Here is a 17,354-nt window from a genome sequence, read left to right on the forward strand (position 1 = left end):
CCTCAAAATCCCTAATGATCACTAACCACTAATCTTTTTACTGTCTCCAGTTTTGCCTTTTCCAGAATGTCATATAGCTGGGATCACACAGTCTGAACGTTGGCTTCTTTCACTCAGTAATATGCATTTAAGGTTTCTCCATGTCTTTTCAGGGCTTGATAGTTCGTCTTTTCAGTGCTGAGTAATATTCTTTTGTCTGGATGGACCACAGTTTATTTATCCATTCACCCACTGAAGGACAGCATGGTTGCTTTCAAGTTTGGCGATTATGAATAAAGCTGCTATAAATATCTGTGCATACGTTTTTGTGTGAACATAAGTTTTCAACTCATTTAGGGAAATATCAAGGAGTGCAACTGTGGATTATATAGTAAGAATATGTTTCGTTTTATAAGAAACTGCCAAACTGTCTTCCAAAGAGACTGTACCATTTTGCATTTCTACCAGCAACAAATCAGAGTTCCTGTTGTTCCACATCCTCGCCAGCACGTGGTGTTGTCAGTGTTTTGGATTTAGGTCATTCTGATAATGTGCATAGTAGTATCACATTGTTTTAATTTGCAATTCCCTAACAACATATGATGTTGAGTATCTTTTCATATGCTTATTTGCCATCTGTACATCTTCTTTGGTATGGTGTCTGTTCAGGTCTTTTGGCCATTTTTTAATTGTGTTGCTCATTTCCTTATTGCTGAGTTTTAAGAAATCTTTGTATATTCTGGGTAACAGTCCTTTCTCAGATCTGGCCTGTGCGAATATGCTCTCCCTGTGTCTGGCATGTCTTGTCACTCTCTTGATGCTGTCACTTTTTCCATTCATTTTCTCACCCCTCCATTCCACTCTAAATTTGTTTCCTAATTAATTGAAAATCTTTTTTTTTTAAACTGGCAGATATGTTTACTTATTTCAGGCTTAGAGGACAATCGAAAAACTAAAACCATCTTCTTGTGTGGCCCTGGTAGAGGAGAGAGAGGACAGATTGGAAGGAGCAGCTAGCCTGCTGCAATTATTAGATGAGCAAGTAAGCCAACCCCTGGGGGCTTCAGAAGTGAAGACAGGGGAGCCAGCTGGAGACCAAGAAATGAACGCAAGCTCAGGTCCTTAGTTTTGCTAGCATATCACATAGCATAAATCACCTCACCTGTAAGACTGTGTGTATGCGTGTGTGTCTGTGTGTGTGAGAGTACACACGGTATTCAGAAAGGGTCTCAAATTCGCATGTTTGGCACTATCTACAAATGAAGTCGTTCATGTAGAAAGAGATGTACTGACCAATTGTATATTTAAAATATACACTAATTTTATAAGCTTTTTATTAACTATACTGGGAACTTTAGGAACTAGAAATACCACAGGTCTCCATCCTCCTCTGAGAGGTCCTACTAAGACCATGTTCTCTCAAACCAGAGTAACTGTTAGTACACTGCATACAAGTGATCAAGTTCTTTGGCTGAATTCCTACTCGTGGTTCCCAATCAGCATTCATCAACTGATAATCAGTCACGTTAACAATATATACAAATATGTTAAATACAAAATCTTTCTCCCCAGCAGAAAGACAATGGCTCCTGAGCAGGTCAAAGAAACTGCTTTCAAACACTGAAAAGCAGAAAAGCAAGTAAAATTTATAACACATTCTGAGATTATTTTCCTTTTTAAGTCCATCTTAGAAGTTGTTTAATTTAATGACAAATCAAAAGGTCTCTTCCTAAGGAAACAACACATGAAGATATGAAATTCAAAGTTAAAATTCAGAAGCAGGCATTTTTAAAATATGTATACAGTTATGTACGGTTTCATGTTTTTCTTAACTCTTAAATCTAAGTCCCCCTGAAAAAGGAGGTATTATCTACAAGAGTAAGGATATACTAAATATAGCTTACTTTCGAATCACTGTAATTCCCAAGGACGGAGGCATTATGAAACTGTTATCGGTAGTGATTGTAATCAGCTTACGTGGCTATGACCACTGAAGGGACACTACATCTGAGAACACCCTGGAATAAGGAAAGGTGTTCAGAAAGGTACTACCTCACCCAGGTGGATTTGGGGCTCTGAAAAGCGACCCGAGTTTGTTTGGGGTCTACTACTTACTAACTGTAAAACCCTAGGCAAGTTATTCTACTTCAAGTGGCTTAGTTACCTGGAAACCGAAAATGTCATCATGCAACTCAGAGGTTGCTCTGATCATTAAATAAGATTATGTATGTAAATTATTTTGCATAGTGTGTGGCCCCAGCTGGGTCTCAACAAACAGTGGTGTTCGGTATTATTGGTGACCTGTCAATTATGTAACCGAACACTAATTAAAACAGCCACAACAACTCTGGCTGGAAGAGGCTGCATCTTGTGAAGTTTTGTTCTCAAGCTTACTGGGGAAGGCAGAGAGCTTCGCTCCTTCAGGCGTCCCACAAATGACAAAGATGAGGTCATTTCCCTTATGCTTCCTTCCACGACTCAGAACCACTGAAAGGAGCTTTAGCCACACTGGTGTCAGTCACAAATCATGTCTTACATTCATTCACTTAAAAGGTCTCCAGGAAAGACATCATTAGTCAGTATTTCTCATAATAGTAAATGCCACTCCTGTGTGAAGGCCATGATTTTAAATCTTTCTACTACACAACACACCTTAGTGGTTTACATCTCCATCTGTATCTGTGGTTTCACTATAACCACGACTGAGTTGAGCTGAGGTATCGGAAAATCTGCAAATATCTACTGAGTGCCAACTACGTACTGGTTACAGTGCTAAGGATACACTGACAAACCAAATGCATATACTCTTTACCCTTTGGGGAACTGATCGCCTAGAACAGTGTTCTCCAACCTGTCATTGTCACTCATCTTACACCATGACCTAGCAATATTTATATGTTTATATACATGTAAATAGTGACATATGACATAAAACAATACTCTTACACTCTAATGTTTTCTTTTCTAATCTAGTTGTATTTTTTTTACATACTGGTTATGACCACTGAAATAATTTTTGAGCCACTAATAGATCACAACTCACCACTGGAAACACTGTAACACAGCTCAACTTGCCACGCCTCTTCTCTGCCCTCTGCCCTATGTTAAAGGCCTCAACCAGTGCAACATGAATACCCAACAAAAGTATAAGTACACTTCACAAAACATTTTCCTCTGGAAAAAATAAAGTGAACAGTCTACAGTTTTTCTCAAGCTAAGGTTTCCTATTAGATATCACTTGTTTTGAGGGAATGCAACCAAAAATAATAAAACCTCATTCTAATGATCCTCTTGTTTATTCCAGGAGGAAGAAAATGGCCAAACTTAGTGCCAAATTGCCTCAAAACCAGATACGTCAAGCAATTCAACCACACCTTTCATTCCTGATCATCCTAGGGCATCCTGAATTGTCATAAAAGAAACACTTGCAGAGAAGAGTTTCTATCCCTTAAATTCTGTAAGACAACTCCTTCCCAGAACAAAAGACAATAAAGCTTCATCAATGCTGACCACATTTACTTGGAATTTGGCATAAAAACTTAAAACAATTTTCACCCACATTTACACATTTGCCAGTTTAAGAAGAGACGGATGAGCAAATTAAGGGCAAAAAGAAGACCGTAAGAAAAATGTTTACCGTATTTAAGAGAACAATCTCATCTAGCATCACACGCAGCATAATCATACCAGTGTGATAAATTCTCATTACAAATCACTTTTATCTGTTAAAGCAGGTCTGGCAGGACTTCTATTTAGCACAACAGTCAAACTTGTTCAAAATGCTCTCTGTACTTTAATGAAGCTGCACTTACTTTAAAATAGGCCGTAATTCAGAATAGCATATTCAAAATTTTAATGAGTGCCCCAAGTTATTCTGTTAGTAAGGCTTTACAGTATTAAACATCTTAATCCTTAAGTACTTGTCTTCATGGACATAAACCTCTGATTCTTCTATTCAGGGCAGAATATTCTAGAATTCTGAATCTAAGAGTTGAAAAGAGTTTTATTTTCTTCCACACAACATAAATATGTGTTGTACACAAGAAATAATAGATATTGTTTTATTTTTCTTAATCACGACCCCCCCCCCATTAGGATAACCCTAGAGTTGCCTACTTAAACATCCATTATGTTGAATCTTAAATTCTCAGTTCTTTCTGGCTCTAATGAGAACTCAACCTTCCAATAATTTCAAATACTTGTAAATTCTAAAAAATGCTATAGTCCCTGAGTTTTATATGACAAACATGCTCTTTCCCAAAATGCCACGCTTACTAAATGGAAATGTTTCTATTACATTTTTTCACTGTGTTCTATATGGTTTAAGAGGAATGGAGAAGGAGTAAAAGGGGAGGAGAGAGGGAAGAAAGGGATAGAGAGAAGCACAATTACCAGGTGGCTTTTTACTCAAAATTATATTTCACACAGGCACAGAACAACAGTTACCACTCTAAGCTTACTCATGCTAACTGACTGCAAAGATGACAGAAACTTAAAATTAATGAATCCATAAAAGTGCAGTTTTTGGAAACCAAGATGGACATTATCCAGGAGAAGGGGCTGTTGAAGGACTTGTGCCTGTTTTTCAATAGTAATCGTCATCCACTGTCTCTAAACACATGGTCTCCTCAGTAACTAAGTCATGATATTTCCACGTCAGATGGTGAGATTTTTGTTTCCGAAACTCAGCTTAACCATAAAAGCACCAGAGGAACTTGTTAAGTATACATTTCCCAGTCCCACTGCAGACCTACTGAGCCAGATACTCCAGAGAAGAATCTGATTCTTCTGAGTGATAGCAAGTTCAGGCCCTTGGCTTTCTGCCTTTGTGCCACGCAGCACCCTCCCTACCAGCACTTCAACCAAAGCAGCCACACAGCCAATCTGATACAGGGTTGATGGCTTAAAAAATAAAGCACAGGACTAAATGCCGATAGGGTATAGAAGGGGGCAGACTGGTAACAGTAGCCATGAAAAATGTCCATCTAGGCTTATATATCCAACCAACAGGAGCAAAAGTCTACAGAGTAAAATACAGCACAAACCCATGCCTATATTGTATCACGAGCATCGTCTGGGGATTATCTGTACATTCCAAATCTTCATGTCACTGTGGGATTTAGAGTTTAATAACCATCCAAACATGGCACGAATCCCTAGACACATTTATAGTCCTGGGTCTCTTGAATAATACTAGCTTAGAATGAAGAAGGTTTAAAATAAAGACTAACAACAGTTTTCCATACAACATTTAGAGGCAGATATCCGCATCAAAGAATTACCTTTCGAAGGTCCTCCTGCCATTTTCATTTTATTTTTACCCATTACAAATTATAATCAAACAAATTTCATCTCTGAATTTAACCATTTTAAAATTAATATAGGAATACACCATATCAGGGATGTTAGCCAAGAACTGATTCAGCAGCTGTGTGTTTAAGTAATAAGAGCAACTCAAATAAATTCTGAACCGTAAATTCCTCTGAGGAAAACTTTTGATTTTTCCTCCCTTCCTTGAGCTAAGTCTCTCTCTTCTGGCACATTCTGCTCATCATACAATACTGTGTACATTCATAGCACTTCATCAATAATAGAAAAATAAAATGATGTCTGTAGACGCAGGCCTGGAGGGATCAATTCTTAGGCACAATTCCAAAGGTTAACTTTAACCTTGGGGAAACTATGCTAAATGCCCTCCAAATGTACTGCTGAAATGTTTTTATTTTCAAGGCAAAATATATACTCAAAATGTGGAATAGTTGGTCATTGTGATGAAAGGGTTAAGTATGTCAGTGACTGGAAACTAAAACATTAACCTCATCTATTTATCTCCATATTATCTAAAATCCCTAAAGTTGTAACCACATTTTGAATAAAAAATAAAAAACCTAGCATGGGTAGTGCAAGCGAAGAAGTCATCCAAAATTATCTGGAATCATTTTAATAATCATGTTTCCTTGGGGGTTTTCTTTGGAGACTGATCAAATTACATTTCTATTAGGATAGTAATGAAGTTCATTTCATTCTTTAAGTAAAAATACCTGACAATAGGGAAAAAGAATCCAATTTATGTTCAAGTTCCAATTTATTCAAGCATAGGCCAGTGATTTTTAAATGGCCACAAGCAAACAAATAGGTAGATAACCCACTAAGGAGTAATTTCTTCTTTAGCATAATGAGTACAAAACATCTCAACACACTGAAGATTGAGACTATATCCCATAGCACTTGGCAAATGGAAGGCATGTACGAAGTTATGGAATCTCACTTGGAAATTCACCAGATCTTCTGGCTGTTTAGCACATAGGCTTTCCCTTTCTTGCTACCACAATCAGAAACGAGAAAGTCACAAGAGCAGAGTTTCTGTAGGAACCCCAGTACACTGTAGTCCAGCTAGTCCTCACAACAACTGTAAAATAATTTACATTCCATGTGATGAGTAACTCATAAAATGAGATTAAAAGGCAATCTGAACTAAAATAAAAGAAAAAGAGAAATCTTTCAATGTTTAGTATCATTTAGCAATAAAAGTCATAGGGAGAAGGTAAAGCAAATACGAAACTAAACAGCAACAAACAAAAAAGCTGGACCACAACAGATAACGTTCGGCTTGCACAATCATTGTTTTTGAATTATTTGATAGTATCTCCCACCAGCTCCTAATGACTACATGTATCTCTTAAGAAGTATACATAATGAAGTTTGTTGAGATGAAGGTTATACTTTGAAAAAATATCCAGATATATATATACTGGCAGGTCACTTGAAAATACTATGTAATCTGGGAAAAAAAACTAACGGTGCCTGTATTTCCATTCCTGCATCGAGTGGTGTGTTCTAGGATAAAGCAGAAGAAAGACCACTCAAGGGCAACGCTCAGCCTAAAAGAGAAACGTACTGGGTTCATTACTGTTTGACAGATGAAGAGTAGAAGCAGGCAAGAAAGGAAACCTAAGGTTTCTATCGCATTGGAGGGAGAAAAAAATAGCTATTAAACTCGTGTGGTACAAAAACAAGAAGCCTAAAGTATAAACACTGGGAGTTTATGTGTTGAAAACATGTTGTTACATGCAAGAGAATCACCATGACTCATGGCCACTGAATGAAAGGACATCCCTGAAATCGTAATTTGCTATGGTATCTTCCATAATAACATTTCCATTACAATAAAATACTTAATGTTTTTTTGGTTGTTGGATAAAAGGAATAATTTTAATTTGATAAACCTTCCAAAATATTGTTATTTCACAAATATCTGGGGACATACATGGTAAGAATAAGGGTTGATTTTCTCCCTTGCAAACTTCCAGTAATTCCAGTCTCCATTATCAAAGCCACCAATTTCTCTATTTCTCATGATTTACCTTTCTTGGATTTGGCTCCAATCTTCAGTTTTGATGGCCAAGCAATCTGCGTATTTGTTTCCTCCATGATCTGTAACAAAAATTAAGAGAGAAAAATATTGATTCAATTAAGAGCTTGTATTTACAGATAAGATTCTTCTAAAAAAACTATTTTCAAGTCTTTAGTCTCATGCTGATAAAATGACCTCATTTTAAAACAATGCAAAAAAAAAACTTGCTGAAAAGAGAGATTCATTTTTATAAGCCTTTAATCTATTAGAAATATTCAAGTATATTTTGTTACTCCCAGTGTTCCTCTCCGTTATGCTTCAGAGTTTTTAACATAGAGACAACAAGACCAAAAGTACATGAACAAGTAATTGACCCCACTTGACGCCAGAACTGTCAGAGATGCTTGTGCTGAATAAAACTCCCCAAGACCACTGCCAACAGATTGCAACACACCACACATAATCCTTGTAATACAAAACTACGTGGGTTAGGCCATACTAAATGAAGACTTTCTTTCTGGGAAAAAAAATTAATAACTTGCTTTGGGCACATTTGTATTTCATTAAAACTGATGAAAAACTTCTAAACACGACATCATGTCGTAAGGCTGCATTCCCGTCATCCTTCGCCTGGTGCAAAATGGCATCTTGGCCATAGTTCTTTTCCGCTTCCATGTGACTAACCCAGGGGGGTGGGGCGACTGGGCTGCAAATGTGTGAAGGGACAAGAAGGAGTGAGGGAAACCACCACCACAGAGCAAAAGCAGTAGATGGTAAATAAGAAAGAGTAACCAAAAACTGTTCATCCTTTGTTCTTCTCTACCTTTATCATGTAAGACTAGATTAGTGTTTACTTTGTACCATGAATACAGAATTCATCAAAGAAATTGACAGGGCCAACAACTAATATATGCTTCTTATTTTTTTATGTGTTTTTTTTTTTTTTTTGAGATTTTATTTACTTATTTGTCAGAGAGGGAGAGTACAAGCAGGGGGAGCAGCAGGCAGAGGCAGAGGGAGAAGCAGGCTCCTGCTGACCAAGGAGCCCGATGTGGGACTCGATCCCAGGGCCCTGGGACCCTGACCTGAGTGAAGGCAGACACTCCACCGACTAAGCCACACGAGCACCCCGATTCATGCTTTTTAATACAGATTTAGAGTTAACTAAACAAATTAGAGGTGAAGACAACTAAACATGGGGCAATTAATAAAAAGTGCCTTTATCCCTTCAGCATTGGCTATGTATTGGGCCTAAGGCTATACAGTAAACATGTTAACATGCATCGTACTTCACATAATCCCCCTTTTCATAGCATAAAAGAACTTTCAGCAGATGTTTCAAACTGGCAGCAAATAGATGCATTTTGTCTACCCATCGTAAGGTTTTTAAAACATGAGCCAACATTTTTAACTCCGGGAATTTCACATAGAAATTAAGATTTCTGGTTCTTTGGAAAACTTGACAGATTTAGCACTTGGAGCCCACATTCCCACATGGCAACACTTGGCTGGCACTGAGGACCAGATGCCTGGAGGCTCTGGGCTGCCCCCCAACCCCCACTTGGTCTCTCACACGGAGGTCAAGGGTCACTTGCCATTATCATCATGTTTGTATTACTCACTTGCCATTTATCATGGTGTTTGCACTGCTATTCTTCTCAGAGAAATATTTCTCTACACCTGTGTATCTATTAAAGATTGAAAAACCCAAGTGAGATCACACTGTCCTCACTAAGTCAAGGTACTGGCCTGGCCCTGAAGGTAGGTGAACTTGTTCCACCCAACCCTGTAAGACCTGGCCCCTCTTCTTCTCCTCCCATCCATGCTGTCCTTGTTAGTTGTCTTCACCATTAAACTGTTATCTCTAAATCCATATTTCAAAATAAAATAAATATTATCCTTCCTCTGCTCTCCAGGAACATGCCCAGGAGGCTTCCGTGCAGGGTCTCTGTGTCCACACTCCTACTCCTACATGATCCCTGCCCAAATTTTTCCCATCTCACTGTGTTGAGTTCCTGCCTACTCCTTACTCAATCTGAAATTCTCCTATTTTCTGTGTTTATTTGTTTATAATCTGTCTCTGCAAAATAAAGTAAGCTCCCTACCCTGCACACAGCAAGCATAGGATATATTTGGGTAAACGGGTCTTCATAGCATGCTTATGAAGTAAACGACTTTATTCCTCACACAGTTAGGAAGAAGCGGAGTGAGGATAAAAACACCAGACTGCTTGCAAAGACCATACCTCTAATAACCAAACTATATGGAACATGGGGCCTCTTTTTCAAACATGTATATACATATTTGAAAATATGCTTCAAGATTTGAGCATGACAAATGGCTGTAACATCCTACAAATATTTACCAAGAGCCTGCCTAGGTACCACAAGTTCCAGGACCCACAGCTATGAATAAGACACAATTCCTGGTGTCCACAAGCTTACAGTCCAGTCAGGAACACACACCAAAAAGCCAGCTGCGGATAGTGGACTGGGTGTGTGCACAGGACCTGCTCACAAAGACAGGTCACAGCCACCATCCTGAAAGGTCAGGTTAAGGGAGGTGGTTAGTAAAGGTTTTCTAAAATATAATCTACAAAATTACTCAAATCCTGAAAGCCAAGGAAAAGTAAATTTATGAATAAGTTCAATAGTCACTGAATGAGAGCAGGAAGCCCCAATTAGGAGGGACTTCTCATTGGTCACATTTTATCACCTGTAATTTCAAGCTACTATACATACATATATCTTCAAAGTGACTAAAAATTGATTCCGAATTTTCCTCTAATTTGGCTAAGACACCCAAAGAGATAAGATAGAAAAATAAGATCTTACTATAATTCTGTTGGTAGGGAAGCAGTAAGAAAATAATCTATATACTTTTCTTTTCCTGAATTAAATAATTTGGCCATTTAATCCAGTAAATTACGTTGGATGCCATAATTATACTACTATAATAGAGAAGCTTCCTTGACAACATATGGTGGCAAGAATAACTTTCTAAAATCTTAATCATTTGCAGAACTTCCCTTCAAATCACCCTGCATATATATTTGACTCCTTTTTATTAAACACCAATAGATGCTTCAAGACAGAAAATAATATGCCAGAGAAAATATCCTCATAGTATATAATAGCCATCAAGTCAAAATGCTACTTTACACACACTTCCTCTAAGCCTCCCACCAGTCCCAGGTCTCCATCGTGCAGTGAGGTGGCGGGACTCAGAAATGCTCACTTTCAACATCCCTAACATTGACACTATCTGTGTGGGGAAGGGACACTATGCTAAGCTTAGTATCCCTAACTCTAAAACCAGAGTTTTATCTTCCATATCACATGATCTCCAAAGTTCTATGAGCTACAGTAAATGTCAAACCTTTTAAAGAAAATGAATTACTAGTTACAGGCACCTGGCACCCATAGGTGACCTTCCCTCTATGATTAGAAAAAAGTAACTCCAGGGGCGCCTGGGTGGCGCAGTCGTTAAGCGTCTGCCTTCGGCTCAGGGCGTGATCCCGGCGTTATGGGATCGAGACCCACCTCAGGCTCCTCTGCTATGAGCCTGCTTCTTCCTCTCCCACTCCCCCTGCTTGTGTTCCCTCTCTCTGGCTGCCTCTATCTCTGTCAAATTAAAAAAAAAGAAAGAAAGAAAAAAGTGACTCCACTGAATACCATCTGTGGCCAGTCAATGCCAACCACACAATGCCAACCAAGGCCGTTCATTAGGCTGCACTCCCCACACAGAGCTCTGACTGGATGCCTTCTCAGACATCCCTTTATTTGTTCATCATTGTATGTGATCTAGTCATTAAGAGCAGGTGGCTCTAGAGTCAAGTACCAGCTCTGCCACTTTCTAGCTACATGATGGGTAAATCACTTTTATCAGTCTTTTATCCTCTGTATAATTAATTATAGTACCTACTCATAGAATTGTTGTGAGGTTTTGATAAGAAAACATGTGGAAAACCCCAAACACAGATATGGCCCACAGTGATTATTACATATTGATTACTTTTGGTCAGTCGCTGTCCTGGAAACTAGGGATAAAATAGCAAATGAGATGGTGCTTCCTTCCAGGAGCTCATGGTCTAACAAGGAAGAGGACAGCTTAACCCAGCATTACGGACTGTGTGTCAAGTTTCATAATGGGGCAGGGCAATATCAGAGTGTATAGAGGGAGTCCTAGCCCAGTCATGGGTAGTCAAGGAAATTTATGTTAAGGAAATGCCTATTAATGCTGTACCTTAAAGGAAGAGAAACAGTTGGCTGGAGAAAAGGTGGAGAACGTGCCCCAGATAGGAGAGGAGTACATGTAGAAAGGTCTAGAAGGAGGGAGGGCAGGTACTCCAGCAGGTCTGATGGTGATTCAGTGTGGCTGAGGTGCTTCAAGGCTCACTTCACGCATCAAGGACAGCAAATATGTCTCACGTCTTCTCCACCCGCCTAAGGATCTGTACATGGACATGCTCATATAGCCTTGAAGACATGACACAAACCAAAGCTGTGCAGTACCTGTGCTTGGCCATCGTTCACTACAAATCCACTCTGAAAACCAGGAGAGTCACTACAAATAGGAAGAGGCCATACTTACTGCACTTTTAGGAAGTCAAAATTCCCCGTAAGAAGTTCTCAGTGAAGCTTTTCAAACCATCACCTCCAACGACTCCAAGTCAGTTCCTACAGCATAGACACCGTACACTAATGGTTGGTTTTAGTGTCCACCAGTTATGGAGTACTAGAGTGTGAAGCAGTCCTGTGATCAGGAGGAGGAGGAAGTGTAGTTCTCTGCTGGGAGTACAGGTGGACAATGGTCCAGGAACCCCAGCACTGCAGTTGGATTATTGGAAAAGGGGCCTGAAGCATGAGCCCTAGGAGAAGTGGGGTGAGGACACAGATCGTGGGGTGCAGAGGCAGAAATTAGGGCACTAAGCAAGTCAGAAGCTCTGTATCCAGCAAGCTATTTTTAAAAAGATGTCCTGAATGGTCATCAAGACAAATTGAGAGGTAAATCAAGGTAAATAGGAGAGCTGGAAGAGGTGAGGTCTAGTAGCTGCGGCTGAAATCAAAGAAGCCACAAAACCTCTGAGAAGAAAACGACTCTTATGTCTTTAAAAACAACAAAAACAACAACATCAACAATAACAACAAAACTGAAGTGAGTTCCAACTAGTTTAAAAAAAAAAAAAATCTTATTGTGGCCCTGTTTCTACCTTCACAAAACCAAAGCCTGAAGAACTACTAATTTTGAATAATTTTTTCTATAAACATTAAATCATACCTTAAATATTTAAACACTTATTTTAACTCATTATTCTGGATTATTCATTAATAAAGCAGCTAAAGGAGGTCGGAGATAAAACTGGGATTTCTCCTAGAGCCAAAAAAAAAAAAAAGGCTCGAAAGCTTCCAGACAACCCTGACCTAAGTGCTTACTTTCCTTTTCAAAGAGGCCATGTCTTTGAGTTGAACAAGAGCTTAGGTGTGGACACAAGTGATAAAAAAGTCACTGAGCAGACTGGGTTGCTGACATAACAAGCTCCTGTGACATCTAAAACATCAGCACAACGACAGAGGAGACAATCAGGGTTTGCAAACTGTAACAGGAGCTGCTGGTGATCTCTTAGCATCTTCACAAAGGTTTTAAAAAAAACCTTAAGTATTGAATTGATGTTTTTAAAAAATTACAGAAATGGGTCCACTAAAGCACTTAATTTTAAGGCTCTCATAATGGATGAAAACACCGACACCTTTTCAAAAGGATATTGTACATTTTCCACAATCCAATTAATTCCTACAAGGAAATCACTTTCCAGAAATCCATATTATGCCCCAATTCTTAAGCCAGGATACTGTCCAAATGTTCAATTTGCATTTAAGGAATAATTCGATTAAGTGGCTAACTCTGACCAACCCCTCTGCAAAACATAAGATGTGTGAAATGTGAACTGAAACATGCTTAAAATGGCTAGTGCTTCCTTGTGGAGCAAGGATGCCATATATCATGATGTCAGTTAGGTAAAGGAGTGCCTCGGTGTACAAGCCACAAAACCTCCAAGACGAAAATGGCTATCTTCCGTCACAGGGAGAAAAATCCTAAAGTGAGTTCCAGCTAGTTTTTTTGGTTTTGTTTCTTTAATCTCATTGTCCTGGTTTCTACCTTCACAAAAATCAAAGCTCAAATGTTTACTGAAAATGATTCAACTTAAATATTTTAAAGACCTGCTGTAACTCACGATTCTGGATGCTATATGCTTATGTCATTTCAAATGGGTCAGTTTCAACTTATGGACATCTTCATTGTCAAGAGAATGTCTTCTCGATTCTACCAATTTCTGCTAGGTTTCTTTATTTCTCTTATTATAAGCAGCAATTCTCTATGTCATAGGGGAGAGGAGATTCGGGAGGCTTTCATCTAAAGATAAAACTATTTGAAAAATAATTATTTTAAGTTTCCATTGTTAGACTTGCTATACTCATTGCTTACAAGGGATTAATAATGGAAATGTAACTTAATTCTTATGCTAATCTCAGATGTGATGAACAGAAAATATTTATAGTAACAAAAGCAACTGAGCCAAGAATATCAATTTGGAAACATATGAAGCAATTAAAATTAAGATTGTTTGTATCAGAAAGAATATATATTTTTGTAGTGCATGCTTGAAAGTTACTTTTTCATGATGAAAAATGTGATGAAGATAGCATGCTGTGGATATATAACAGCTTAAGAAGTTAATTAGTCATCTTAACTTTCTTATTCATATCTGTATTTTGTAAACAGGGCATAATGTACCCTGATCAAAGAGTAATAGCACTGCTTTTTTAATATTAAAAAGATATCTAATACACATGGAATCATACGTTCTTGTTTTGGTTTTAGTTTCTATGAGGAGTAAGGGAGGGAGAGAAGGCAAGGGACAGTAATGTTAACATGGGCTGGAATTTGGAATTTTTTTAATTGGAGAAAAGTTCTATCAGCCACAGAAAAAAATTTCATCACAGATTTACAAGGAATCATTTAAATAATTTCACTTAGTCAAAATAAATTGTCGAAATTAAAACAAAATAAACAAGAAAAATATCTACTCAAATTCTACATAATCAAATTCTACATGTAGTTTCAGCCACGATAAAAAATAATTTCTACTTATATTCCTCAACGCTCAAATGATAATAAATGTTTTTCCATCTCCAACAAATTCCAGATTAGTACACCATGTGGAAAGAGAACATATCTACCAATGTTCACTATACTACAGATTTTGCAAGTTTGCAGCAATTATAGGATAATATCTTACAGATGATGGAAACCTTTGCCAAACCAACAATTCTACTAACGTGCTTATTTCACCAAATTCTTCAATCTAGACATAAAGTTAAAAATCCACAGGTAAGTAAACAGTATCTCAGATCAACCAACAGTAAGTCTACTTATGCTGACTTTACTTGAAATATTTATTCTTGGACCAGGAAAAGAACACTGAACACTCTAACTTGACATTTGTACTCTAAACTATTGAAAATTCATCATTCAAAATGGCTACCAGCTGGGAGACATCTGCAGCCTGCTTCACAAAAAAAAAAAAAAAAGAAAAAAAAAGTCAGTTCATTTGTGCTTTATTTTCCTTATATCAAGAGAGAAATAAGGTCTATCCTCATGGAGAAGGCTGTTTAAAGTTACCTCATGTACTAATGGATTGTGAGTCAATTTGCTGCATTTCACCATGAAGGGAGCTACGTGAGAAAAGAGCCAACTAGAAAACCCTGAAAAGTAGAGATGGGAAAGTAGTGAACTTCTCACACGAGGGGGTGTCTAAAAGCTGAGGATGTTTATTTTGCGAGACATTAGAAGGCTCTGTTGTATTTCATTTTAAATCCAAGAGATCACTGATTAGGTTATTCATCATCTCCAGAACAATTCCTCACATTTGTCTAATATTCATATACATTTCCCATGGGTTCCATGCAATAATCTTGTAAATCAGATAGGTGACACCTATTCGGCAAATGAAGAAATGAGGAATCAAAGAGGTTCAGCAGCAGATGGTATGTGGCAGAGTCTGGCTAAAATCGAAGTCACATGACTCTCTAGCAAGAACAATTTTTGACCCACTTGGCTTATGAAGTGGAAAGCACCATATACTTACAGGGAGGTCATCTGAAAGCTCACCCTCCCAGGACTCATAGCAGCAGAGCGTCTGCCCCTCAACACTGATTCATTAATGACAGAGCAACCCAGAGATTGCCCCAGAACGGTTCAATCCAGGGAAGGACCACCACCCCCATGCACATAGAGAGAATGTCAGAAGCATTTAGGTTGTCACAGTGACACAAGAGGGCCACACTGGCACTTCAGTGGCCAGGGTTACAGATGCTCAACTTCCAACAAAGGGCAGGACAAACTCACTCAAGATGGCCAAAGTGACCGTCCTGGCTTTGCACAGTCCCAAGATGCACAAATGTTAGTTACCACAGCTTAGGTAAACAACACCAACCCCCAACAAGACAAGTTTACATTCCAGTTACCAAAGTACATTAATTGTGAGTAGTTGCATCAAATACACATTCCACTGCCAGTTCTCCAGTACACAAATCACTACATACGTAACATGCATCTTCATCAGTGATGAATCACTTTGCTTCTTTCAAAGCGTGTTGCGGATTACTCACTGCACGTCTGTAATTACCTCGCGCACAGACAGCAAAGCAAGCAGTTGTACCGACTTCTTGTCTCCCAGGGTCAAAAACGAGTGAGATTTTACAAAAATGGATAATCAAAAGTGGAAACTGGCCAACCAAGATGAAAGTGTAGCAAACGAACCAACAGTGACATTGCTGGAAGTGAAACTTGAGTCAAACGTCAGGGGTATAGGATCCACAGGGGACGACGGGAATGTTGACACTGCCGTTGCTGGTGGGGCTGTGATATGCGGCCAGAGGAGACTGAGTGAAGACAAACTCAGGGACACAAATAATGAAAGTGGTTGTGACAAGGAGGAGCTGATGCCAGCAAAAAATTTCACATTAAAGAAACTCCAGGAGATAGTCCACAACCTTGAAAGTATAAAGGATGACATGTTGGAATCTGATCTAGACCTATGGTCACGACAATTCACTGAGGCAGAGAAAAGATGCTCCCTCCATATCACAAAGTGTACAATAAAAAAGTCACGTTCCAACTATTCTTGACAAGTTTTTTACAAAGAAATGAAATGCATTAATTCTCAATATTTCTAACATTTAAAAACAGTGCATTAAATATTAGCTTTAATATCTTTTTCATTTTCCTATATATTTATCACTGACAGGGAAATCTTTAACATTTTCACAAAAATTTTTAGAAGTTGCACTGCACAGCGTTCAATTTTCCCACTGATTAATGAAAGCACTTTGCAGTTTCAGCTTGCATGGTCGTTTTTATGGTCCCACACTGCTTTGCCCCATTGAGAATCACTGATAAGGGGTTTCAAACTGTTCCACACTATAGGCAGGCTTAACTAATTTATCTCAAAAAGTTCAGCCAACTCCTACATATCAACCAAAACCTAGTTCAGATGTGCCCCCCACTGTGAAAACTCTCCCAACCTCTCAGGCAGAAGTCACGTTCCGCTCTCCCCTCCCCATTTTTACTGTGTGTGGCAACATTACAGTCCTTACTTCTTTGCTCATTTTACCAATCCCACCAATGAGGTGGCCTCCCGATGGCCAACAAACTGTATCTTGTTCATTTTTAAGCATTTGAATCTAGCACTTAGGATCTAAGAAACATTGGGTTTTTTGATTTTTTTTTTAGATTTTATTTAATTATTTGACAGAAAGAGACAGCCAGCGAGAGAGGGGACACAAGCAGGGGGAGTGAGAGAGGAAGAAGCAGGCTCCCAGCGGAGCAGGGAGAGCAATGCAGGGCTCGATCCCAGGATCCTGGGATCACGACCTGAGCCAAAGGCAGACATTTAACAACTGAGCCACCCAGGCACCCCAAGAAGCATTGTTAAAGTAACTAAGAGTGATGAAGGAGT

The 17,354-nt window shown here is 38.7% G+C and overlaps 1 protein-coding gene across 5 annotated transcripts in view; it reads right to left on the reverse strand.

The window, feature by feature from the left end:
- BICC1 (BicC family RNA binding protein 1) overlaps positions 1–17,354 on the reverse strand; it is a 268,196-nt gene that overhangs the window by 104,334 nt on the left and 146,508 nt on the right. For all 5 annotated transcript variants that reach the window (XM_045783141.2, XM_045783139.2, XM_045783138.2 and 2 more), the window contains exon 3: positions 7,344–7,413. In XM_045783141.2, coding sequence (XP_045639097.2) covers positions 7,344–7,413 — 70 coding nt within the window. The remainder of the gene's footprint in view (positions 1–7,343; positions 7,414–17,354) is intronic.

Source organism: Ursus americanus, chromosome 6 (genome assembly GCF_024610735.1).
Source record: "Ursus americanus isolate L20-20 chromosome 6, mUrsAme1.1.p, whole genome shotgun sequence".
In the NCBI taxonomy this organism is placed as follows: domain Eukaryota; kingdom Metazoa; phylum Chordata; class Mammalia; order Carnivora; family Ursidae; genus Ursus; species Ursus americanus.